Source organism: Empidonax traillii, unplaced genomic scaffold (genome assembly GCF_003031625.1).
Source record: "Empidonax traillii isolate 1590-97213 ecotype Southwest subspecies unplaced genomic scaffold, ASM303162v1 scaffold54:size2178333, whole genome shotgun sequence".
In the NCBI taxonomy this organism is placed as follows: domain Eukaryota; kingdom Metazoa; phylum Chordata; class Aves; order Passeriformes; family Tyrannidae; genus Empidonax; species Empidonax traillii.
In genome coordinates this window covers 741,202-767,423 of record NW_020955247.1, presented here as the reverse complement: position 1 = coordinate 767,423, position 26,222 = coordinate 741,202, and the positions used below count along the sequence as shown (strand labels likewise).

At 38.3% G+C, this 26,222-nt stretch overlaps 1 protein-coding gene across 4 annotated transcripts; it reads right to left on the bottom strand.

Moving 5' to 3' along the window:
• Window positions 1-2,188: 2,188 nt before the first annotated feature.
• LOC114055339 (zinc finger protein 474) lies at window positions 2,189-23,056 on the bottom strand. Of its 4 annotated transcripts, XM_027879335.1 has the most exons (6): window positions 23,017-23,031; window positions 22,825-22,908; window positions 13,999-14,004; window positions 13,128-13,251; window positions 5,672-5,852; window positions 2,189-2,521 (listed from the first exon to the last, which is right to left on the bottom strand). In XM_027879335.1, coding segments are annotated over exons 3-6 (459 nt in total). In that variant the 5' UTR covers window positions 14,001-14,004; window positions 22,825-22,908; window positions 23,017-23,031; the 3' UTR covers window positions 2,189-2,369. The 4 variants fall into 4 exon arrangements, with proteins under 4 accessions (XP_027735136.1, XP_027735134.1, XP_027735135.1 ...); XM_027879333.1 differs by having other exon boundaries at window positions 13,128-14,004; window positions 23,017-23,056; XM_027879334.1 differs by lacking the exon at window positions 23,017-23,031 and having other exon boundaries at window positions 22,825-23,004.
• Between the last annotated feature and the right edge of the window lie 3,166 nt (window positions 23,057-26,222).

Genomic DNA, 26,222 nt, shown 5'->3' with positions numbered 1-26,222 from the left:
GTGAAAGCTGACCTGGAAACCATACTCCAGGCTTATGGTTTCAAAGCTCCCATACAATGGTATTTCTGGGTAACAACAGCGCATTAAAAGTACAGTTAATATTGGTACTTTCTCTGTTGTTTATAAACACTCAGCTCATCAGGTAGATTTTATCACTTCTTGGGATAAAATTCTAGAAAATAAAAAATATATACGTGTAGAGCTTACAATGAAACACAGAAAAACTGTTCTGGGTGAAATTTCTGACAGATTTAAAATCATCACTGAGTCTAACTTCCAGGATGACACAGACTGACATCTGAATCCCACCAAAAGGAAAGGTTAAATTTTTAATGCCAAGGACTGCAGTGACTTTGCAAAGGCTTAGTTTCTTTAAAACACGCTTTTGCTCTTGAAGTGGCTCTAGTGAATTTTGATGACCCAGTGAGGGAGGTGTAGCCAAAAAATACTTATCATGTCTGAGAAATGAAAGAGGGTTCCAAGAAGTGGAAGAGGGGACACAGAGGTGAGATTGTGTGATATCCATAATCCTCCAATTACCAAACCACTTGCCAGCAGGTCAGCAGTTGGTATGACATAGAACAGCCTCAGGGTCTCACAGTGTATGTTGCCTGCCAACAGCTTCTAGGAGCCAGTCTAACAATCACAAATCAGTGCCCTAGTTCTTTCCTCAGGCCACATGCCTTCCCCAAGCCAAAAGGAGGAGGGATGGCACCGGTCCAGCTCCACCAGCATCTCTTACGGTTGGAGACACTGGCAAGGACAGATCTGCAGGGTTTGTACAGCTTTGTTCTGTAGAACAGAAACTGAACCTTTGACTCTCGAAGATATCTATCTTCAGACTATACAATCCTCATTCCGAAGATGAAAGGGCTGCTGAGGTACCATTGATTGTTTTGGAAATTATTTTCACCAAAGAATGCTGGTGCTTCTCCAGTCTGAATTAACAGCCCGCCAGGGCTGGAGCCAGGCGCATTTCTCTAATAACAGAACAATGATATTACTTCTTGTTTCACTTACTCCACAAATCACACAGCTTGCTAGCTTGGAAAAGTTGCTGGTACCTATATTTCATTTTAGTGTGTATGAAGGCACCCACTTCATCTGATTTTTAAGTACAATAGTAACTGTGAATGCTCTGAGAAAAGTCACACTGATCACACAATACATAACAGACAACTATAGGCCTTAAGCCCGCAGATTAAAACATACATGTACGGTTTTTTTCATAATATCAGGAAGCATAGATTGCTGTTCCAAAACTTGTACCGGATTTTGTCATACCTTTTGAATAACCTCACCACTTAATAAAATGCTACAGAGTAAGTAAAATGATAATAATTGCTCTCTGCTGTACCTTGTAAAAGTGAGTATTACTTCCTTCATGTGTTTAGCCTATTCACTGATGTGTTTTGGCACTGATTCTCCTACATAACAAAATAGCACCATCAAACACCTTCCCCACAGCTTTATTGTAGTATACCTACCCTTCTTGCCAATACTGGCACTCTGTCATGGCCACATTTGATAGAGAGGGAAGAGTGGTATTTTATGGCAACCATCTGGGACACTATCTGTGTTTTATCTTGACATAAAAATACGTTTCCTTATACAAAGTTCATGACAAAGATATGCTTCTCTGACTTATAATATTTTGGGCATGACCAGTTTACTGAGCTGAGGATAAATCACATGGTCAGTATCATTCTTAAGCACAAAAAGCTCCAAGAAAAGGACACTTCTGGGGTCTTTCTAAAAGCAGCCAATTTTTGCTTCTATGACTCATGACTGATTCCTTTTAAATGGGAATGTTTCACTTGTGGCAGTCAAGGTCTTCATGGTGCACTGTCACACAGGGATGTGAACCCCTGAGTGCTCCTTGGATTTAAGCTCCAAGTGGGAATCCTTGAATACTTTTGTGCCAAAAATGGACAAAGATACAACCACTACCCCATAAAACCCCAAAAATCCTAACAAAAATGAGCAAACTTCATTAAAGGAGCTACTTGGTTTCTCTGATTAGTCAAGTTCAGCTGCAGTTCCTTACACTAACCAGAGAAGTCTTTGATAGTGGGTAAACAAAATTATCAAGGAAATAATTTTCTGTATTTGACCTTACCCTTTAGTAGCAAGTGCTGATTTTTACTCTAGAGACTTCTGGAACACATGATATGATTACACACTACAGTTTTGAGGGCCATGCCTCTCAGCTGAATTTTATTTTTCTTGTGGTTTGTCTGAAAGGTATGGGTGCATGTGTGTGCCTTCATGTAAACACACACGCACACATATTTTATCGAGCTTAGGGTAAACATGTGTGTTTGTATGTTAGCAGGCATGTATTTGTATGTATGTGTGTTACATCCACTTCACTTTGCAGGTTTCGGTTTACAGGACCTCTGGTGGACGATCAGTCTGTCTGGAAGAAAAGTACGCCCACAAATATCACATGGAACTAGCTGGGTCTGGGCGCTGCTCCAGGCTGCCTCATTTAAAGAATCAAGATCATAGAAACCTTTGGCTGGAAAATTAGAAAAAGAAAGTATCAGCTTTCATTCTGGAGACCCACATTCAACTCTTTATGGAAAATATTTTCAGGAAATACCTGTTGACTGAGCCTTTCAGTTTAACCAAACCATATTGCTTTTGCAAATGAAAAAGAAAAGAAAGAAGCAAAAGAGTAAAAAATACATAAAAAAGACTCTGCTTTTTGTCCCAGGGGTTGAATTAAATTAACTTCAAACTGAATAATTTTGTATTGTATGAGAGTACAGAGAAAACATCATGCTGTGTGTTATGATGTGCATTCTAAGCTAATTACTAACATCTTTGCATACATACTATTATCAGCAAATTCACTTTTTGGCTTCACTTCAAGTTCTGTTTAATGAGCATGTGTTATCTGACCATGGCTATGGGCGGGAGCGTATCGTACTTGAGAATATGCTCTTTGCATTGCTATGGAAAAGGGGCTCAATTTTCTTCCTGTTAGAGTTTATGCAAGTTTTGCTAAAAAGTGAAGTAAATCTTAGATAAGCTCAAAACCTTACAGACAAAACCTACAGTACTTTGAAGCCACAACTTCCTGTGAGGTCACTGCACTGATACATCTATTGTGATCTAAACACCAATCCAGTCTTACCCTCAGTTATTTTCCACTGTGGGAAGAAGGACTGCTCTGAAAATGCAGGAGCATTCTTCAAACACTCAGATGTATTTTCAAGATTTGGGTATTAAAAAAATATCTTGTTTACTTTCATCTTGAAATGGACTTCCCTTTTCACATAGTACTGTCTCAAACTGATTTGCAAAAAGGCCAGGAAGGTTGCTTAATACCTGGACTTAGTCCTTTAGAGTTTTCATTTGAAGTACATGCAGAAAAAAATCCACATGGCTTGAATTGAAGATGTATTTGCTTCACCCTTCTCAAATGGTATGACAATATAGAAAAATATTTTAAAATCTGTTTTTTTCTTTGAACTTTTAGCAATTTTTAAAAGAAAGGGATTTGTGCATTTTAAAAAATTCCATGGTTTCTGTCATTGGCACATGATAGAGCCCTTTATTAAAGGCCCATACAATTTTAATATGATTCATATCCAATGGTTCACATAACCACAATAAGCCTTAGATCTCTTAATATGCCTGTTCCTAATGTTCTTTTTGTTAGAAGAGCAACCAAGTAGTGTTTCTTTTCTTGGCTGAGACAAATATCCCCTTTGCTTACAGGAAATGAATGTGTATTTTCTGTACTTTGGTGAGTTTATGGAATATAAAAAAAAAAAAAAAAAAAAGAGGGGGAAAGAGAAAGAGAGATGACTTTCTCCTTGAAGGCATGTGTTAGGCATTCCACAAACAAAACACTGTGTAATGAGGGCAGTGGTTGTCTTCCCGTGACACTTGAGTTTTCAAAAAAAGATTTATGTAAGTTATAAAAAGTTTTATGTAAGCAGTTAATATTTCTGAGCTTTTTTTGAACATTGCCTGTTTTATTCAACAACAGGAGTGATCCCTCCTCCCTGAGATGAGAAACTGTAAGACATGCAGTACATGCATGTGGTCTCAAGGTCAGTTATAGCATTTACCAGATGATCGAGAGTAACTCTTACGGAAAAAGAACAACACAGATTATTTTCTTGAGGCCAGGAGTATGAGGCAACTGCAGGGGGAACAACAGTTTTAGCTCAAGCTACAGAACTGATCAGGCTTGCATCAGCAGACATTTAGGGACAGATGCTGGAAGAAGGTCAGTGTCCCCTGGGGAACCATAGGCACGCAACACCTCACAGGAGATGAGAGGCGCCTCATATGACTCACTGCATACAGCAGTTTTCTGATTCATATCTGGGAGCTTTCTGCTAGATTGTTTTCTCAAAGAGTGGTTGTCTTTCTGCTTCCACTCCTTCAAAATAAGAACAGTGTATTTCAAAAAAAACAGATTTGTCCTTTTGCATCCTTCTCTTTCACATGGAATTCTCATTTTCTCCATCTGTTTCACCACAAAATGTGTAATAACTAAAAAGTGTTTAACATCTAAAAGAGCAAACACAATGAAAACATCTTTTGAACATATCATTTACTGCAGATTCGACTCTGCCACTTGGCATCTGTTAACCAAGTTCTGATTTGATATTATTTGATCTTTGATTATTATTTTGAACAGCTGTTTAGTGTTCTCTGTGATCCTGCTCTCTCCTGTGTGTGTCTTCTGAGGACATATTTCTTTGTACTGCTGTAAACTGACCTAGTGTATGACTCTTTCACAGCGAGTTGTAGGAGACTTTGTCTACTTTTCCAGACATTAGGGGAAGCTGAGGGAAATTATGGGGAATATAAAAAAAAAACATATGTGGATTAAACGCCTGTGAGGAAGTGGTCCAAACTTGGCCCAAAGTAGCTCAGACCAGCTGGCAGGGCCAGGGAAATCATCCAGAAGAAAAGGTGAAATAACTTTACATGGGAATAGGGAAGCCCTGGGACCAGCTTGCAGGCAAAGCATAGATAAGGTTTTCTTTTTGGTCCTACACTGAGCACATCATCCCCTGGAACACATACTGGAGCCCATCTCTGTGGATGCTGGGGATTATCAGTGTTTGCTGACTTGAAACTTATGAAACAGAACCCACAGAACAAACATGCCAAATTGATAGAATTAAAAAGGGATCAATAACATCTACTGGATGCTGACTGTAGATGAACGTAGTTGAAGTATCTATACGTATGTTACCCGAGGGTATTTTATTTTAATGATTGTATGTGTCAAGTCTGCACATTATTCTTGGATGTTTTTTGCTTACTTTAAAACATGCCTATCTACAGTGTTGAAAGGAGTCAAAAGGTAGTAATGTAGCTGTGAAGCAGGTTGCTAATCTATTTGTGTTTTGATTCTGAACATACTGACACATAAAGGGGACTGACCCAGTACGCACGTTCCAGAGTCAATGACTAATCTCACTTCTCATGGATGCTCCACAGAATAACTCAATACTTAACAGAAAGCTTAAAACAAGTAAACTGGAGAAAGAAGTTCTTGCAAACTATTTATCTACTACTTAAAATTACCTTTCTTTTTTTTATTATTATTTTTTATTTTATTTTTATTTTATTTTTTAAATTTTTTTTGTTCCTCCCACTTTCTTCCTTCCAGATCTTAATTTGGTCTGCATCTTACCTTGCACAATTCTAACTTCAGGCTTTTTAGGTTCTGGCCTTCTCAAGTGCTTGGGTAGGTTGTCATTCTCCTGGTGCCATTTTTTCAGGCATTGTGGTTCATGAATACTAATAGATTTTGTTCCATACTCACGACCACATATGTAACAAATCACTGTTGGTGGCCGTTTTATCACTTTTGCCTGCAAGTAAAAATGGTGAAGAGGAATAAATACTGTTTTCAACATTAATTTTGAATCAGAATGACTGTGGATGAAAGCAGTCATGTATACAAAGAACCTGATACTTGTGAAATCAGTGTAATTGTTTCTATCAATTCTGGTTTGTTTGCATTCAGTCTTGAAGCTTGTAAGAGATATCACCTCATTAACAGGCGGGTTCATTCTGCAGATACTGGGCTGAAAATTCATGTCTGTGACTAATACTTAGCTATTTTCACACCTTCAAGCTCATAGAAATGCTCAGTCTTCACATGCAGAAACAACTTTCCTTCATCAAGCTGCTGAGGAGCAGCATCCACCTTAAACGATTGAAGCTCTTTTTTATGGACCAAGCAGAAGTAACATGTAAAGCAGCAACAAAAGCTTCCTCAGTTGAACAAAGCTGCAGTAACAGACAGACTCCATCTTCTGGCAGAACACAGCTCAAACCATTGTGTCCAGCTGTAGTGTCTCTCTAAAGTTGGAGAGTGAGGGCAGCTGTCCCAAGCAGTGATTGTGGTCCCTTACCCCATGTTACATTTTTTTTGCCGCAGGTCAGTTAGTTGATGGAATTCTTAGCCTTCGAGGATTAAAATCAATCCAGAATATTTCAGGATGAGGGGCAAAATAGGAATTGCTGTTTGTTTATCCCAAAGGCCTCCATGTGAACTTTGCCAGTGACTGTAGTGAGTGCAGAACTGGACTCTAAGCAAGTTATTGTTTCCTCACTGCAAATATGCTATTGTTCTCAGAAAAAAACCAGCTCAACAATAGAAGAAAAAGATTCCTCAGTCCCAAACCTCACAAATACATATTCTAAGGCTGAAAAATGTATAATTACTGTGGAATGGCAGATTATGGACTTGGCTGTGTCCTTAGGCGTGTCCTGGGCTAGGTGTGGTGTCAATACCAGCCCTGCTGGTAGCATAAAAAAAACACTGTAGAGACAGAACTTGGAGGCACACAGATGGGTCTCACAACTGCCAGCACTTCCTACACTTCTGACTGCAGAATACCAGTAAGAGATGAGCTGTCCCCCGCCCTCCTAAAGATAGAGGGACAGCCAGGCCAGACCAAACATGGGAAGCCTTTCTCAGTCAAACAAGGGAGGTGGGGATTTAATTTTTTCCTCTGCTGCTGTTTAAGACAAAGAGTAACCTGTTCCAGTATTTATGACTCTCTGTGTCAGCCCATGAGTGTGTTCAAGAAATTCTGGGCACTTCTTCTTGCATTTATGTTACAGTCTGAAAATATCATTAGTGAACAATCTGCATAAGCTTGCTTTCCTGTATCACACATGTAATCTCAATTACAAGAAGAAATACTACTCTATAAAGTGTATTTTTGCTGGGAAAAGGTGGACTTAATCTAGAAAGTTCTCACAGTGACTTGAAATACAACATCCAAAGACAGTCTCTCCAAGGACATTTCAGCCTCTTGACTTTCAAATGGAATTTCCTTAGCTACTTTTGATAACAAAGTATTTATACATGTATATTTGTAATAAATATAAAAACATACCCTTCTCCTCCTATTTGTAGGTGAATATGTCAACAGCTATTTTAAGAACACCTTCTGATTTTTCACTATCAATTTGCACCTACCTCTTTGCTTCAGGTCTTGAGCTAAACCTTGTCTGATTTGGAGATAAGACTCTGGATCCAGATATAGAGTTTTCTGAAGGCACTGTATGTTTACTTGTAGGCTCTAGAGAGGTTTAGTTAAGAATACTATAATCTGAATTCTTGAGATCAGGGGACTCATTTCAGTGTGCATTCCTATTTTGGGTATGTTACAGCATTTTAGAAATGGTTTCCTTAAAAAATGCTAGGTGTAAAATCACTGGGAACACATCTTTCTCACTAGGTTCACTAGCTAGGTTCCTGCCATTCATTAAAATAGGTTATTTATTGGCTGAAAACTAGGAAAGAGTAATTTGATTTGCATTCAGTTTGTGGGAACTCTTTATATACTACCAGAAAGGGAAAAAGGAATCCTGGTAAAAATGTTGTAGAAATCTGTTCAAGTAGAAATGTCTGTCTTTTGTAAATTCCACAATTAAAAACTGTACAGAAACAATAGAAGAGACCAAAATTAATTAAAAGGAATCAGGTCACTCTAAGGATAGAATTTTTTTTCCAGAAAAATAGTGAGTTTGAATCATCACCACACATACCATTATACACACAAATCCTTCTGTCCACACACGTTAAAAACCTGAAAAATAAAATCTGAAGGGGATTAGCCTTACAATTGGTAGTAACAGGTTTCTTATTTTTTAACTTTGGAATCCAAGATATGATAAGCTTTACTTGGAATTTCTACAGCTGATGATATTTACCCTTCATTTCTTTTTCTCTTCAGTGTGTGCTTATCCCAAATGTCACATCTGGAGGCCTGCAGTTTGAAATGAAACTATTTTTGGAAACACCACAATTTTCCAACCCAAACTACTCACAGGCCAGTGGCTAGGCTGTCTGCTCACTGCTTTGTTTTTAACTTTTAAAAAGGGTTGTAGGGAAGGTCTGTTCCCGAGGATATGTGTTATTATAAAAATACCTACAAATACCTAACAGTGTAGCTAGGCTTTCCTCTGGTGTCTCAGTATTTTCTTTTTTTCTCCAAGACTGCTAAGTATGTCTGCGTGACTATGAATGAAGTTATTTAGCTCAGAGGGCTATGCAACTATGTATTTTCAATAGACCTGACATTACTTGAGGTTAGCCCCAGGCTGCTGTTATGGTGTTACATGAGGTCAAATCCTTCCATACTGCACAAAGCTTTTAATTTCTTCTTAAGTACACAATAAGACTGCCTCCCAAACTTCACTACATAAATATTTATCATCTAGCACTGCACACACCTTGCCTTTCCTATTTGTTTAGTTATCCACGTATTTTAACGGGAAGAGGAGAAGCGTCTTGCTCTAGGACAGAGCTCTCATCGTAGACTTGAATTGCCCAAGGAACAGAGGCTCAAAAAAAGATTGGTACAAACAGTAGCACCATTCTGTTGTATGAAAGCAGTCCTTTTCACACGTTCCTCTTTGGAAAGTAGAAAGCATTTTGCATAAAGGACAGGGACAAGCTGTGGCATAGATCTCATGACTATGCAAAGTTGCATTTCACACCCCACTGGAGCACTTTCAGCCACTGCCCCAACACAACTACCCCAAACACAAATGTTAGGACTGGTCATATGCCTGTGTACAAAATTTCTTTGAACAAAAATTCTACCAGATGATGCTGGTAATTAAAGATATTACTCCACTGAGAGCACTAGAATATCCCATTTTGCTCCTGATGTGTTTTATTTTAATTGAAATACATCGGGATAATGAACATGTACATTTTGTGTATAAAAAGAAAGGCAAGAAACTCAGTCATTCCCAATGATAAGTTTCATTCAAACCATCCATTCACTATCCATTCTCAACTAACTTTCCATATTTGAAAATTTGTTTGTCAGAATTCTCCTACAAAGGTGTTCAAAACCACTGCAATCAAGGCAAGCAAAGCTTTTCATTGACTTCCCACCTTCATTAGAATTACACAGCATCTGAAGGAGTCTTCCTTCTACCAAGCGCCTAGATGGCTTTATGCTAGAGCAAAATACAACATCAGCATTGTTGCTACACAAATTTTCAAGGTTTATGCTGTGTTAAAATGCATTGCAATACAGCAAAGGAAGATCAGTGATATCTTTTTAGGTAGTTCACCTGATAAGAAGAAAACAGCAGATGGCAGCAGCAGCTGCTGGTGATATATCTAATAGCCTTCCAAGATCAGCGATATCTATTGTCAAAAATCCCATAACTCATACACACACGGCAAGTCACTGGTGCTCACTTACACGTACCACACACTTTTTTCTATGAAAGAATAAAACACAGACTCTGTTCTAGTGCAAGTCTGAGTTTCAGAAGCTCCAGACATCACTTCCATTTTTGGGGGTATCACGACTGAATCCAAAGTAGAATTTCTGAGTCTTTAAGCATAGGCGGTGGTTTGTTGTACAAAGCCACACAGGATTAACTCAGATGTGTTCACTGATTCTGAGAGCAAGAGCAGTTAGTGGAAGAGATGGTTTACAAAGGCTGCTGTGTCTCCAGCTCTAAATACATTTAGTGCAAAACTGCAAAAGAGTTTGTCAGTAATGATAATGGTCTAGTTGGCCCTTCACTTGCTAAAGGGGAGGGAGCTCCAGAACAGAGAAGTACAGGCGAAAGTGCTTGCAGTTGTAAAGTTGAAATGTCCTTCACATGGTGTACTATTAAATCAGTCAAAACTTTTATTTTTTAAATGAAGAAAATCCAGCTTTTTCATATAGGGCATTTTTCATTGCATAAATTAATTTGACAGTAGCATTACTTCTCTTAAATACACTTATATAAGGGTTGGATTTTTTTTCAGTTAGTCTTTTTCTCTGATGTTTTGCTGAATCAGGACTTTAAATAAGTACTTAAATAATTCACCATCACAGCAAGTAGGTCTGTTAAATGAGACAATAGGCTGCCCCAAATGCTTCCCAGACAGGACCAAAACAGGCTGCCATTTCACTCCAGCACTAATGGAGTACTATTTTTTAGCAGAATTAATAAGTAGCTGAGGAGCTGGTAAGGTGAGCAAAATTCAAACCATATGCTGGAAAAAGATGAAGACTGTAGAGGACACATAGACCTTGTTCCTGTTCATAGCAAATCTGCAGTTCTTCCATAAGCTTAGTGCTTTTCCACATCCTTCCATGTGTGGACCATTCAAAATTTTCAACTGTAAATAGAGACCTTCACATAGAGAATTTAAACCTATGGAAAAGAGGCTTCCTTTAACCACTTCTTATAAGCTTTCTACCAATCCTGAAGAACCATTTGGATCACATGATATTTTTTTCAGTCTTTCTGTTCTACTCTCTGCCTTTAAGGTGAACAAAAGAACAGCTCTAAAAATATTAAAATAAAAGACCTCAGAGAGGTAAAATCCATCATCCGTTCCTGAAAGGCATTGCCAATAATAAAGTCCCTTAGAGTCAATTACAAACTGCAAGCTGTACAGCCTCATTAGTTCTGTTGCAACTGATGAACTGTAACTGCTTGGAAGTAAATGAGGAAACCTGTTGTTCACACAGAAGGAAGAACATATTTGAACAGATTTCATTCTGGCTCTGCATAGCTCACAGAAGTAAAAAGTGGTAATAATGTTGTTGTTCAACAAGTCAGCAGATGTGACTGAATCCACAAAGGGAGCAGATTTGTTGTGCAAGAGGGTAACGTTTTACAGAGTCACTGTCAATGCCAAACCACACTCTAAACTTTTTCCTTTTTTCTTTTTTTTTTCTTTTTGACTACAGACATATTATAGACTGTGATGGTTTTAGTCTAGGCCTTCCTGGTGACCAGTTTGTAACCAAAGAAGTAGCCAAGTACAGCCAATTGTATTCCATACAATTTTTACGTAAACCAGAGTATAAATAAGTCGGAGATTAGAGACCTCGCTCTCTTCTCTTCCGGCGAGGTCTGGGAACAGTGGGTCCCTGCGTTAGTCTCGCTTATCTAAAGCTGAGGCCTGCAGAGTCCACCGTCCTACCACGTAGAGGTTTGGAGAGTGCTGGCTGTGACTGCCAATCCTGCTGTTCTAAGGGACGTGGTGAAATCTGTTTTATTAGTTATTAGTATAGTTTGATCTAGTATACCTGTTTGGTGTCCCTTTTGTTCCCTTTTGTCCCCTTTTTTCCCTTTCCCTATCCCTGCGGGGGGTGGACCCCCTTTTTCTGTGTATATAGCATCTTAACTGTATATAACTGTAATTTGCATAAATATAAATATATTTTTATATAAGCAGCTTGACTGTAAATTCTTTAATCTTTATAGTTTCTTTCTCCTTTAACCTAAGGAAAGAAAGGAGGGGGGAAAGGGGCTACTGTCCTTACTTTCAGGCATTTGGCAGGGAGCCAAGTCCAAACCGTCACATAGACATATATATAACTATAGACAATTCCCCCATGCCTTTTTTTTTTTTTTTTTTTTTTTTTTTTTTTTTTTAAGCTACAGAATGATCTGTGATGGAATTAACTCTCTGTTTCACACCCATACCCTTCACTGAACAATCACTTTCAGAACAAAGCCTGTTCTTCAGTAAAGGGTACAATGTAGTGTAAAACAAGAACATCACCCTTCCTATACCTATAGATGCAGCTGTGCAGCACTTTAAACTGCTTGGAATTATTTGAAATTTGCTGATAGAAGATGTAAGGAGTGAACCCTAATTTGCCAGTATCTATCACTTAGTGGCCTCATATAGCATAACAAAAAAATGCATCCTGTTGTCTTAGTCTCGTGAGCTAGGATAATGCTATTATCTACATTTTATTGAGCAGCTTGTAAGCTAACATGTAATGTCCTTTGACTTCTAAAGCATCTTTAGAAATGCTCTGCATACCATTGCATTCCTTTGGTGACTGAAAGAGCTAAATCTCATTTTCAAAAGTAATGTAGGAAACCAGGATTCCAATTCCCATTTGGAAAAAAAAAATGTTTAATTTAGACACTGGGCCTAAATTTAGACAACTATCTTACAAAACTCCTGGACAAAAGACAGCTTGTGCAGAAACAAATGCAGAAAAAAATAAGCCATTTTCCAAAACTCTGTATAGTTTTTGGATAATGTGAATCAGCTACTTTATTCTTGGATCTTGAACCAAATTCAGTGGAAAGAAATGTGCAGTCCTATTTATTTTGTTGTTGTTATACCCAGAGCTGCTGCCTTTGAACATGCAGTCCTCAGTAAATTTCTGTTCCATGCCAAAGTTAAGAAAAATGGTAAAATACAAAAATCATATTTTGGAGTGCTGGAGTGGTTACAGGACAATGAAACACTGCATTTCATGGTTACCAAATAAAAATACCTAATATCTGATAAAACATATAACACCCAAACCTTGCCTAACCTACTTAAGAGAATAGGGAGGTATAGCAAACAATGGTCCTCTTAGGGTATAACTCTTACAGGACCACAGAGAAGGAAAACCCAACTACTCTCTTTCAAAAAGAAAGTTGAAACAAATAGGAATAAGTAGTTTCCCCATTCACCCAGTATTCCTCTTTTCTTTTTCTGCTTTTCAGGAGATAAACTTTTCCATGGAGCCGAAAGGTCCTTATGAAGGAAAGTGATCTTAAATTTGATAGGAAGCCAGTCTCCCCTCATCTTCCAAGTATCAAGATACATCCACACCCTTTCATACAGCACATGCTTAGCAATTTACCTGTGCAGCTGATGCAGCCCCACTCATTCCTTGATGGTCCTCAGACTGACCATATCTTTCTGAGCCAGCTCCAGTTCTTGGTCCTTTGCCAGATTTATGAGTGCTGCTACCTCCTCTGCAACACCTTTCATGCACAGGGAGACGCTCAGGAAAAAAGGTTCGGCCACAGTTTCCACAGGGCACGAGCTGGGCTTGAGCACTCTGATAAGCCGCCTCATTTTCATCCGTAAGTGTATAGGAACCACCAGGAAGGACCTCAGGTTTCTTGGGCTCTGGTCTTCTAAGGTGCTTTGGTAGTTGATCGTTTTCAATATGCCACTTCTTTAGGCACTGAGATTCATGTATAGAAATAGACTGTGACCCAAATTCTCTGCCACAGATATAGCATACCTTCAAGGCAGGTCTCCTTGGTGGAAAGGGCATTTGAGACATATTTGAAAAATCTGACGGTTTCGATGCTATTGCAGTGCCTGGTCACCTTTACTGGTGTCCAGCTTATAGATGTACTACTTTGGGAAAGTTTCTGGGAAGATCTGCACGTTGGATGGTGCCAGATGATGCTCTGAGGGCAAGGTGCTAGAGATACTAGTAGGGGCCTCTCCAGGACTTGATGGAGTACTATGAGTTTTGTTCACATTCTTTTTCCTGGCATTTGTTTCCATGAAGGATAGAACATTTGGGGAAATTTTTCCCTCTCCTGCACATAAAGGTCTTGGGAAAGTCTGCTGTTCAGAATGATTTTACACCTTCTTAATCCATTTTCATGAGCCAACATGTATTAGGGACTTCAAAGCCGGAACACTACACCTAATGGCTGTTTCAGTAGAGAAAGGGGGTTTCTGTGTGTTTTCCTTTTGTCTTTTGTTCTTACATGATCCTGAAACAAATGAAATCAGTATATATTAATAAATGTCTTCTCCCTTGCTGAGGTTACCAACCAGTGGTTTATCACAAGGAACCTTACTACTCTTGTACTTTTAAATAGTAGATAAATAACATCAAATATATCTTTACCCTTAATGATCAGTTGAACAATGTAAATCTAAAATTCTAGTTTCAGAGGATGGAAAGACATGAAGGACATGAAAGAAGATGGATTTAGTGCTTGTGAGGTGGTGGCTCAAATTCTGTGACCCACCTTGATTCTCCCAGTACAGGAGAGTTATTAATAAAATTGAGAAGGTTTATTAGTAAGAGCTAGTGAGATGCTTTGGGGGTTGAACCACATGCCATATGAGGAGAAGGTAAGGCCTCTGTTGTTTAGTCTCAACACAGTACTAAACATATTTCAATTTTTTCACTGTGCAGTCTATCCCTGAGTACAGATAAATCTGTGCTGTATCCCTTAGAAGTTCATTTCTTATAATATTTTACTCTGGTTCTCCTTTAAGGATCAGAAAATAAAATTCAGACCATATGTTTGTATAGTAGAGGCTACTGTTTTATTGCAAGAAAAAAAAGATAGCTAGCATGTTGCATAGATAGGCAACTGCCATGGACAGTCTACTTTTTCTGTAATAGAAGAAACAGTTGGCTAAATGGTCACCTTGGCCTTTCCAAACATTCCAAACTTTATCTCAATCCTTTCAAACTTTTAGGGGGTTCCTAACTCACAAACTTATCCAGAGATTCCACTGACCTGTCTCGGTTCACTTTCTCAGCTGCAACCAACCAACCTGGATCTGCTCTTTACTGCTGTATTGTTATGGCAATATGGAAGACTTTGTTTCCACCCCACAGCCTTTTCACCCTTATGACTCCCACCTCTGAACCCAGGGGCTTAATTTTACTGTACTCAAGGGTAATGATACAGTTTTTTTAGATGACAAACTTCGTCTGTGCCACAGAGAAGCACTGAGCTCATTCTAGTCTCTCAAATATTCTAGGGGATATCTTAAGGACATAGGCAATAGTGAAAAATGTTGTCACCACATTCATGTCCATAGTCATCCTCTTGCCAGGCACATAAAAAGTGGTTAGATTGCTGCATTTACACTGCTCACCTAAATACTCACAAAGCTCCATATTCCCGGGATTCTTTCTTACTTTAAAAAAAAAAAAAAAATAATCTTCTGTGAAGCTCACATTTATTTGTAGGCAAATTGGAAAATGTGAAGACCATCAGACCCAATGTGTGATTTGTACTGGAACAAATCTCTGTGAACAAATATGTTGGACTTAGCTGTTAAAAATAAAATTCTTGAGGGACTTAGCACTCAAAGTTAACACCTCATCTGAAACTGTATTAGATAACTGCAATTTGCGGAAAAATATGCCAAAGTCCAAACATTTAGTATCCTCTGATGTCTGAATCTCTCAGGTAAACATATAATGGATGTTGAAGGTTACACAAAACTGTAGCACTGGAATTTTTAGTTCAGATATCAAAATAACAGGTTCAGCAGTATGTGAAATTTAAATCTGCAAAGTAGTATTGAGGCTACTGTACTGCAATGCTGTTTCAAAGACTGGGAGAGTTTCCAAGGAGAGTGGCCTGTTGGATGAATACAAGTTGGGAAATAGCCAAGCTCTTTAGGAGGATGAAGGGAATGGAGAGCCAGGGAAACATTAAAGGGTCATGAAGGCAGGGGAGATAAGGGTTATTGGCGGGTCACAGGAAGGGAACATCAGAAAGTTCAGTTATATTTCAGGGAACTTCTGAACTTTGTAAGGTCCTATTTATGTCCTATTTATTGATTTATGTCAGACTGAAACTTTCTGCTACCTGAGAGGATTCTTAAAGCAACAGTGAACATTGAACTGCCTGCCACATGAAGAATGTTAGGTGACTAAATCTGTTGCCATTAGGAATGAATCAGTCAATAAAAGATGCTATAAACAATCTATTAACAATATAACCTATTGTTGGATTTCCAAGCTTGCTATTGTAAATACTTCATAAGAGAATTATGTTTCCTTGTGGGGATTACACCATTTGGTCTACATTTATTCCTGCCAAGTTGACTGTTATTATTTGGAAACTTCATATAAATTCAGTGTGAAATGAAAAGGCATACGAGTGGTTCAAATTTTCTCTCAAGCTCAGTGGTAAAGTTGTGGAAGTAAATCAGACCATGATTTTACATTTCAAAACATAAAACTTTCTTATGTTTTCCTTTTAAAAATGTTGCAATATGTTTTTCAATAAAGTGGGAAGGTACAATTGATTGTTGCATATTGCTGTGGGAAAACTACTCTGCAGTTCCACTGAGGACAATACTTAAAAACAATCTCATGAACTGCAGTGACAGGTCACTTACAACTAGTGGAGAAGTCCAATTTAATTAAAAGTGAGTGAAATACTATGGCTAGTTCAGCATCAGGCTGAGAGTTTCACTCTAACCAAAATAGCACAGAATGACAAGAGTGCAAATATCTCAGTTCATCCCTAATCTTCTTGTCCTGAAGAGGGAACTGGAACTCTTGCACACTCTTTTTAAGCTTCATCTAACCAGAAATTGCAATAGCGTTATTATCCATGCTTCACTAATGCTGCCTGCACTTAGCTGCCATGTGTGATTCAATCTATACAAGTAAGTGGAAACTTTTTCCCTGAAATGGCCTTCTTTATGTCTTCTTTCATGTCAGTGTTGGAACTTGGAAGCAAAGTTGACACATACGTTTCCTATTTCCTGTATGCAGCCCATTTCTGAAGAGCGACCCTCTCTGTTTTTCATCTCTCTTGATTCTCTCATGTAAACAATTCCTCAAAACCCATTATAAGGTCATTTTATAAGCCTGGATTCCTTGACTGAATTGAACAAAACATACTTGTGTTAGCTGGGGAATTAAACTGGCTGTTTCCAATGAATTCTCAACACTACTGCTTTTGACTTAGCTAGAATTCCACATGGAGACCTCACAGCTGAAAAAAACAGAGCTTACCTTATGGAAGAACACATTGCATGAAGCCTCCTACTACCAGGACATAACCAGGCTTATTAAATGGACAACATACAAGAACAATAGTGACAATTTGGGGAATATGTTCATGTACAGTATATGGATGCTGACTGATATCATAGACTTTACACGTGTAGCTGTAATAGACTGTAAATTCTGTTTAAACTATATAGTTGGCTTACTGTTATTGTTCTCATCTGCCAGCACAGAAAGGGACAAGATAAATCCTTGCAGCAAATAAAAATAGAACTAAAACAAAGGTCACAGAGCTTTCAAGCTTATACATGTCAAAAAACAAAACAAAACCAAAACTCCTCTTAGATGTGTTTGACTCCTTCTAAAAGCAGAGACAGTTTCCAGGGAAGACCATAAGCAAGCAAAATAAAAATTAGGAGCAACTGATTCCTTTACTAATTTTTTTAAAAACAGTTCTTAAAAAAGTTGTGAAAAGGATTTATACGAAGTACTTGCTTGAGGTGACAGTAGCTTAAATCCAGGAGGCTTTTTGGAGAGTTCATCTATAATTAGAGTGTACTTACAAAATCAGGACTCCTGTAACAGAGTTATGAGAATGTCAGAATTGGTTGATCTGCCTGAGGAAGAGTATGAAAGGCATAAGAGATACATTATATGAAGGGGAAAACATAATGCTCTGAAATGGTGGCATCCGAGTACAGCAGCCTGGTGGAAGCCCAGCTATAGATCACACTGTTAGTGCCAAAAAAGAAGAAACTAATTTTAGCCTGCAAAAAAATACTGGTTAATTCAGTACCTTGGATTCAAGAGTTCTTGGCTGTGTAAACCCTTGTTTAAGCAAAGCCCCACTTCACTCTGAGTTTTCCCTTTGATCCCTTTCTTCAATACGACACTCAGTGTTGTATACTCATTCTACCTGTTCATCACACCTTGCTTGGAGCCATAAGCTTTCTGTTTGTGACATCACAGTTGCCATTATGTGGGTCAGTTAATAAGGGTGATTTATGTACATTTTACTAAATTTGCAAGTATTCTAAAGGAAAAGTTTTTCAGTTGTAATACCTAACTTTACTGTTACATAAATTTGAAATATGTCAAATGGCTTTAAATAAGAAGCAACAAGCAAAACTTCCCACACTACAGTAGTACCCAGATATTCTGGTTTCTCAGTCCGGGCTGGACTGTCTAAAAAGACAACAACAAGGAGAACTACAACTCAGTCTAAGAGGATGAAAGAAAAAGAGAGAGAGATATGAAGTAAGTGATCTGCTGAGCATAACACAGCAAATCTGAAAAAGAAGGAAATTAATCCAGATTTTCTGGCGCCCCAATACTAAGTCAGGCCAGTCACAGCATTTTCTAAGGCTGATCCCTAACTTTACAGTCAAGGTGAAGGTAAGTCTTTTTTCTCCATTCTACTGGGTTTTCATTATATTTACATATAAAAGAGGTGTCAGAAAGGACCACACTGACATCCTGTGTTGAGTGCCAAAAAGTCTTGCTTCAGGCTCTTTCCAAATAAAATGTCTTCTATGAGGCTTCCTGTTATTCTCTAAGGGGAAGCAAATTAAATTAAACCAACATCTAAAGCTTTACCTTTTCTTGTGCTAAATATTGTTTCCTATTGTTTGATTATAAATCATCTTAGAAATCTGTTAAGACAAAGTACTCAAAGCTAAGCTGGACAAAAATATTGGACAATTTGTAGTATCTTACTGTTGGATCTGTTTTGCACTGAAAGATAAAAGGAAAAAAACATTCTCATGTTTCCAACAATATTTTTAGCAAATTAACCACACATTAAAAACCTCACATTTTTCCAGCTCAGCACTGCATTTTCTCCACAGTTTCTGGCTGGAGGAATCTCCTTTGATTAGTCCTAGAGACTAATAATTTCCTTCAGTCATGTGAAAAGAATAATCTATTATTTGATTGAACTTAAATAAATACCACTGAGATGCAGGAAATCCATGTCAGGATGCTTCATCTTGTCACAGCTGAGCATGATCCATATTTGTATGCATCCTCCTATCTTAAGAAACTATTTGCAGTCTCTGAACACACAAATATTGGCATGCACCCCCACTTCTGGCAGCTTCAAGACTTCGCAAGTCTGCAAAATCTAACATTGCAGCAGCCTGGCTCGAATGTCTTATGAGTAATGCACACTCAAAAACATCCAAGTGTGGAGCTTGTTCTATTAGGGGATCAGCTGCATATACAGGAATACCTTTTCCACCCTACCATCTGCAGCCCAGAGGCTAGTGGTTAAACGTGGATGCAGCCAGCTACAAGGACAAGGCAAGAACACTCAAACCCAAATATATCAGGTTAAAAAGTCACTCTTTTCTGACATATAAAAACAGGCTAGAACTGTCTGGGAATTTTCTAGTGAACATTTTTCCCATTGTTTGAAGTGTTGGTTAGATAAAACTGAAATTTTCTTCAAAGATGTACCTGTATGAATTATTCAAGGGAGAAGTCTGTTTGCCTGTGTGTGCGCACTGTGGGTTCACTACAGTGTAAGAGAAGGAAAATATATAACCCAGAGGTTTCTATATGGTTCCGATATAGAAATATTTAAGGTGATTTTTTGACAAGACAATCATCCTAGTCAAAGGTTTTTGTAATTTTCCTCTGACCTATGAAAATGGTCATGTCTTTCTTTGGATCTGATAATCTTCCTACCTAAAACTTTATGGGTCAACCGAAAAATCACTTACATCAACAGCAGTCATTGTATACCTGGCACTTAAGAAGACCCTATATATAATTATGCAGTAAGCAAATTTATTTTATTTTATTAGCTTTATTTGATTTCAGTTGATGACTTTGTTAGCAGAGAAAGCTGGAGACTTTTTCTAATGACTCAGAAGTTCTTTTATGTTACTGTGTCTTCTGCTCAAACATAAGAAATAATTCTTTTGATTTTACTGAAGTCTTTTACATAAATGAATTATGATTGCTACTACTTAAAATATATGGGAAAAATGAAACATTTTTATTTAAAAAATGTAATTTTTCAGACTTTCAACATTTAAAGCCCCAGACCTGCTCCAATAACACCATTCTCTCTCAGATATCCTCTATGCTCTACAAATAAAGTTGATGCCTTTTGTATTTTACTTAGTGATGCATTACAACTTATCAGGGTGAAGATTACCTTTGTCTGACTCACAATACTTTAACAAATCTCATATTTTAAATGAATGTTACTGTGCCTTCACACTTGCTCTTGAGCAAAAATCAGCACAGACATATTCTCAATATGTGTGACACTGGGGATATTTATGCATCATATTTGTTACAATGTTCAATTAATGTGTTATATCTGTGATATTTAACACGCTGTAAATCATAAATGGCATATCAGATATGCATCAAATAATGAATAGATTGAGTATGTTCAACCTGCACACAGCACAGTAATATGAGAGAAGGCAGGCATTGAAGCAGGTAAGTTTACACAGCTCAAAATGAGCTACCTGCACTTTCTAGCCCATGTCTCTGTTCAACATTTTCATTTCTGGAAGTCATACGTGCAGAATCAGGCTGGTTCCCAGTGATTTTGATGATGACTATGCAATTACTTTAAGGAGGTTGACTAATTGTTAGGGAGGAAAAATAGGTGGATGGATAAATTCATAATTGGTTCTCAGCCTGTTTGAAACGAAAAAATAGAAGCCAGGCATGTCAGCTTGTACAAATTGACACAAGTCAGTGGAAGTCAATAGAATGATGACACTGCACAAGTGCTGAGAGCCTGTCACTGGAAATGTAAAGTGATTCAGTGACGGAAAGACACTTTTTTCAATTATCTGCAGTAATGCAGTTACATTATACAGGAGAAAATAATCAGTAAGGGTAAATGTTCTCACCTTTCATGGTGTAAATCAACCTTAATAATCTCTGAATAGAAAGAAAGTGCTCCAGCTGATAAATGACTCTGTAACTAAGGTTTTTGCTACTTTTGTTATGAACAGGATATTTAGATAGATAATCTGTTTATCATGGCACTTTGTATGCTAAGCAAAATACACTAGCTACTAAAATATGAAACCTAAATGATGAACATAAAGCCACAACAGCAGAAAAGAAACAGAGGGAATCTAGGCAAGCAGATGAGACTATTCAAAATGGAAAATATCTAGAAAAGCAAAACTCTCGACACCCCAATTATTTTGTGAAATGTTGGTTAACCTAACAAGGCATTATTAAATACTCATCGTATTTTGCATGAACAATAGAGTAAATCTTAAAACTTTGCAGAACATTCATGATGCAGTGCCACAAAAAAGAAATGGTTGCATACTAAATCTGTTAGAGAAAACAGCGTGCTAGAAAGGTTATCAAGATGTTCATGTCCAGTAAGATACCTGAAAGCATTATAGCACTCATTTTTAAGGCTCTTATTTGTAACAAATCTCAAAAAACATCATCTTTTTACATTATTGTTCTTCTCTCCAGATTAAATCAACAGTAAATTAAAATTGGTGTGAGAGAACATAGCAGATAAATGTCAGGTCTTCAATCAGGACCCCAGGTCCTGATGATTCTTTAATTTTTTATGTCTAATGATGATCTTTTTCTCACTTTGTATTTGAAGCCGTTATCTCTGCATTTGTCCATACAGTCCTGATTTCTGTTTTATAAATCTTTAGTTAACAGGATTAAATTTCATGAGTCAACACAAACACATATGGAATACAAGCCTGAAATATCCCCAGATAATGTGGCTTAAATGAAGCGATATGTATGTCTGAGCTCCTTACTGTGTAACCATAATTCCACTTGGTGTCCTAGGGAATTTCGTAAATAGAAAAGTAAATTTAAGTAAAATATATAAATTTGTAGTGAAGGCAATGGTGTTAATTTGTAACTTGAGCAATCAGTTCACTGACAGTACCTTACAAATAAATTTTGAAATAAGCTTTAAGACAGACCACTTGGAAATGACAGCAAAGTTTTCCATTTCACTTGCACTTTCCAAACAAACCAAAATAAAACAAAACAAAACAAAACAAACTGGCTTTTTAGTAGATCTTTTCATTACTGTTGAGCACCCCATATTTTCCAGCAATAGAACTGGAAGAGATAACTTCTGTTATCCAGGAGAATCAGTAATTATGTGTCAGGTAGAGTTACTTTTTACAAAGATAACATTTCTAGCTCTCAATATCCAAACGGTTGCCTATGATTATTCCAATTGTATTCTCCTGCCCCTTAAAGCACAAATATAAATTAACTCCATCCACTCTGCCAGGCAAACCTCTTCAGAAAAAACAAGGCCAGAGAATAAATGCACTATCTTTGCAGAAAGCATTGTTACACATGAATTTATTACTAGCTAGCTGGTCTGAGGGGTGAAAGTATCCAAAATCGTTGTTGATAGACCTAGTTATTTATAACTAGGCCTCTTATCTCTGTGGGAATTCGGTCATTTGGCATTTAGAGCAGGCACTGGTGCAGTGGGATGAGGACAACACGCAGGACACAGAACTGCACTATTTGAACCTTGGCTGACTGACCTTCAGGCCAGGACTGTTATCAGTGCCATCACCAGAGTTTCACAGGGAAATGAGGTGAAAACTAGCAGAACTGGGTTGAGAGCTGAGGATCTCAAGGATCCGCCCGTGCCTGCTTGCCAAGGACAAGAGGTGCTTGAACTTCGGAAGGGAAGGAAAACCACAGTGCCTCCTCACCTAACCACTGCTCCACCGCCCTGCCTGAAAATAAAGCCCACAGGCCTGTTCAGATCCAACGCGCAGGAGGCCGTGGAAGGTATCGCATTTTTAGTGTGCTCTTAAACTCCCGTTACCTTCACTCCAAAGGGCGAGTCAAAATTCCCTCGTGTCCCCAAGACCCGGGCTTCTCTGATACTGTGTTTTGGTTCAGTTTGCCCCTTATGGAAGGAAGAAGAGAGTTGAGCAGCACGGTCGGGCACACATTTCCCGGGAAGAGGCACATTCAGGGTCTCCACACTCGCCCCCGATCCCCCCACCCCCCGTACCCGCACTCCGGAACGGCCCGCGCCGTTCCCATGGCAACGCCCAAACGTATGCAAATGTATGCAAATATGTGCCGGCTGCACCGCCTCCGATTGGCCAGCGCGGCTGTCGCTCAGCGGCAGGGAGGGGTGGCCCTGCCCGCGGGCCCAGCCGGCCGCTCCTGAGGGCCCTTCTGGAGCTCTCGTCCTTGGGGAAAACGGGGCTGCTCCTGCCAGTGAAGCGGGAGTGCGTGTGCAGGGAAAGCCTGACCGACCGAACACCTCCGAGCTGTTCCGTGGAAAGGGTCCCCAGCCAAGCTCTGCACCCTTGGGCAGGGTCTCCTCTCTCAAACCTTTTCCGCTCCTGACGAGGTAACCAGGGACAAATGACACCACTGTGAAGCTCAGACAATAGAGAAGGATACGAGCATGAGGAGCCCTAACTCCATCTCCCACACAGGCATTCTTCTAATTCAAAAATTCAGTTTTCAGCCAAACTCTCACATTTTTCGAAATTTAACTTTCGCAAGGCTCATATTTTCCATGGAAATTAATTCTACAGAAACAATGATAAATAATAGCTGCAAGAAAACACCACTGGTTCAAACATTCCCATGGCAAGTGTTCTCTGATGGCGGTGCTAAGAGCAAACCAACAGTGCTGTTTCCATGCTACTCCTTTCTGCATAACAAACTTCAGTTGACACCAAAAACCTTAAAATGCCCAACATGCATCATTTGCATACGGTCTTGGCAAGAGCAGTGTCGTGTGTTCTGCTGAGCAAGGGAGATCTACTGCAAACACATTTTAGTACCTGTTTCAGACTGAATCTTTTGGTGTGGCAGGTATGCTGCTAAAGCAGACAGGAAGCAAACCTGTCAAAAGGGCTTCTACAACGTCACATCCTTCAACCATGTGAGTTCCCAGGCCTGAGACACAAAAAGGAAAATTACAAAAGGCTTTCAAAGAAGTAAAATCAGGTTGCCTGATCAGAATGAGTTGCATTGAAAAAAAGCAGTGTGCAAAGGAGGAGAGTGATAGTAGGCTAGCCCTTCTGACACTGCAGTGCCAGTAAGATCAACAGTTAATTCAACTTTGTGCTTTTATCAACTTTATGATAAAAGGTTTATCAAATGAATAGCACTTGGATCAAAAGCAAATGCCATTTAACCTCCACTTAGTCTAAGGAGTTAAACAAAATTTGTATTGCACAAAATTTATTGTCAGCATGACACAGAGCTCACACCTTTAAACAAAATTAAAATGCAGACAGTCTTTTTAGCAATCTTTGCAGAATGCTTTGATGACAGGAAAAATACATGCAAAAATTATTTCTCTTTCAGCACTGGTGCTATCATCCAAGACTGTTGGCTTCAAGTTATTTGAGGCATACAAAACTGTGATCACTCTATACGACAGACAGGTAAATAAATACTAAAGAATAATGTAGCTACAGAATTGAAATCCAGGAAGATTAAAGTTACCCTTTGCCTCATAGATCTAAAAGAAAGTTTATGAATAGAACTATAAGTATGCTTGCATTTTGTAAACACCTACATTCACTGATGGTACCAAATTGCCTTTAATTTCTTTTTGTTTGCATCTTTTCAGTCCTCCATTGTTAACTCGCGCTCTCTAGATAGAGCACAAACAAAAGACACAGAAATTACTTCTACCAGAGGAAGAAAAACAACATAAGTGGATTGCTTTCCATTGCATAGCTTCTTCAAGCCAAACTCAATCATGTAGTGGAAGAGATACTCCTAGAACAGGCTTTATTATATTAAGTAATTTACATTTCATCTACATTTATAATTAGGGCATCCTAGAAAAAACGGGAAGAATAATAGAAAAGCCATGGGAAACTTATCAAAAGATATCAGTGTGTCTGATAATTTCCCAAAGGGTCTGAGGAAAACATCAATAAAAATATTTGTCTCAGCAAGACAGGAACAGCCATGATATAATTACTTTGCACATATTTTTGTAACCATGATTTCAACGAATACCTCTTGCTTCTGTTGCCCTACTTTTTTTTCTGCAAAACTCTGGGTAGGATTTTATCTGAAGGTCAACTTGGAAGCAGCAGAGGAACAACAAACAAACTTTGAGTATGAAAAATGCCTTAAAGAGCAACTTGGATGGGGTGAAGGTGAGAGGTCATAAATTGCTAGGACTTCTTTATTTTCACTGTTTATTATAGCTCATTAGCTCATGAAGAAAAAACAAATGAGGAAAGTCCATTTCATTATACATTATTTTTACTTTCCGGCTTGCTTTTCTAGAAGTTTGGAAATGTTTGTTATGAGTCTTTCCCATTACCAGTGTTTCTTTTCTCCTGTATATAAAGCAACAATGTTAGGTTCACTGAAGATTTTCCTGTGACAACATGTTTTGTTAACTAAAAATTCAAGAACCTGACAATTCAGCCCATTAAATCAGTCTTTTTTTCCTATGATTCAATTGTTGTGAAGGCATTACTTAGTAGAAAAATGTATTTATTTTTTGACATTGCCTCGTTAGGTGCCATCCTTTTGCTTTACTCTGTAGATTAGCGTGCTTCAAAGCATACCTTCAAAGCTTTGTCTTTGTCAAAGGATGTCAGTAAATGAATTACCCTCTGGGTTCAGGAACTTTTCTTTCATGAAAAAGAGAAAGGTTACTCTGAGGCTGAGAGAACCATGTGCCATGTTTTCATTACCATTTCCAGTGGACAACCAGACGACAGAAAAGATTATGTTGCAGCTAAAAACACATTTCAGATTTGTACAACTAGATTTCCCTTTGAAGCTGGAAGTTTTCCAGGAAGATGGATATGGCTGCAGCTGAAGCAACAATCATTTTTCATTCAGTGAAATACTGCCACACATTCCAAGACTGGACTATTCCAAGCTAATTACACACTGCTAATGACATTCCCCGTGTGACCACCTGAAAATACCTGGCACTTTTTTCCCCAAAACTGTATTTACCTCACAGTTATACCCTTATGATACCTCTGATAATACTTCTTAGTAACAGAGATTTGTGGGAGAAATGTCAGATCCTCTGAATTAATATCATTAACAAGAGGAAGGGAAATTCTGAGAAAGAATTTTGAAACTCCAAAATGCAGTAAGAGAGAGGAAGGATCCTTGTTCTTGGACACAAAAAGAACAAATCCAATATTTAGAAGAAGGAACAGAAGAATAAATAGCTGCGTGAAGATTGTAAAATGATGAACTTAAAAA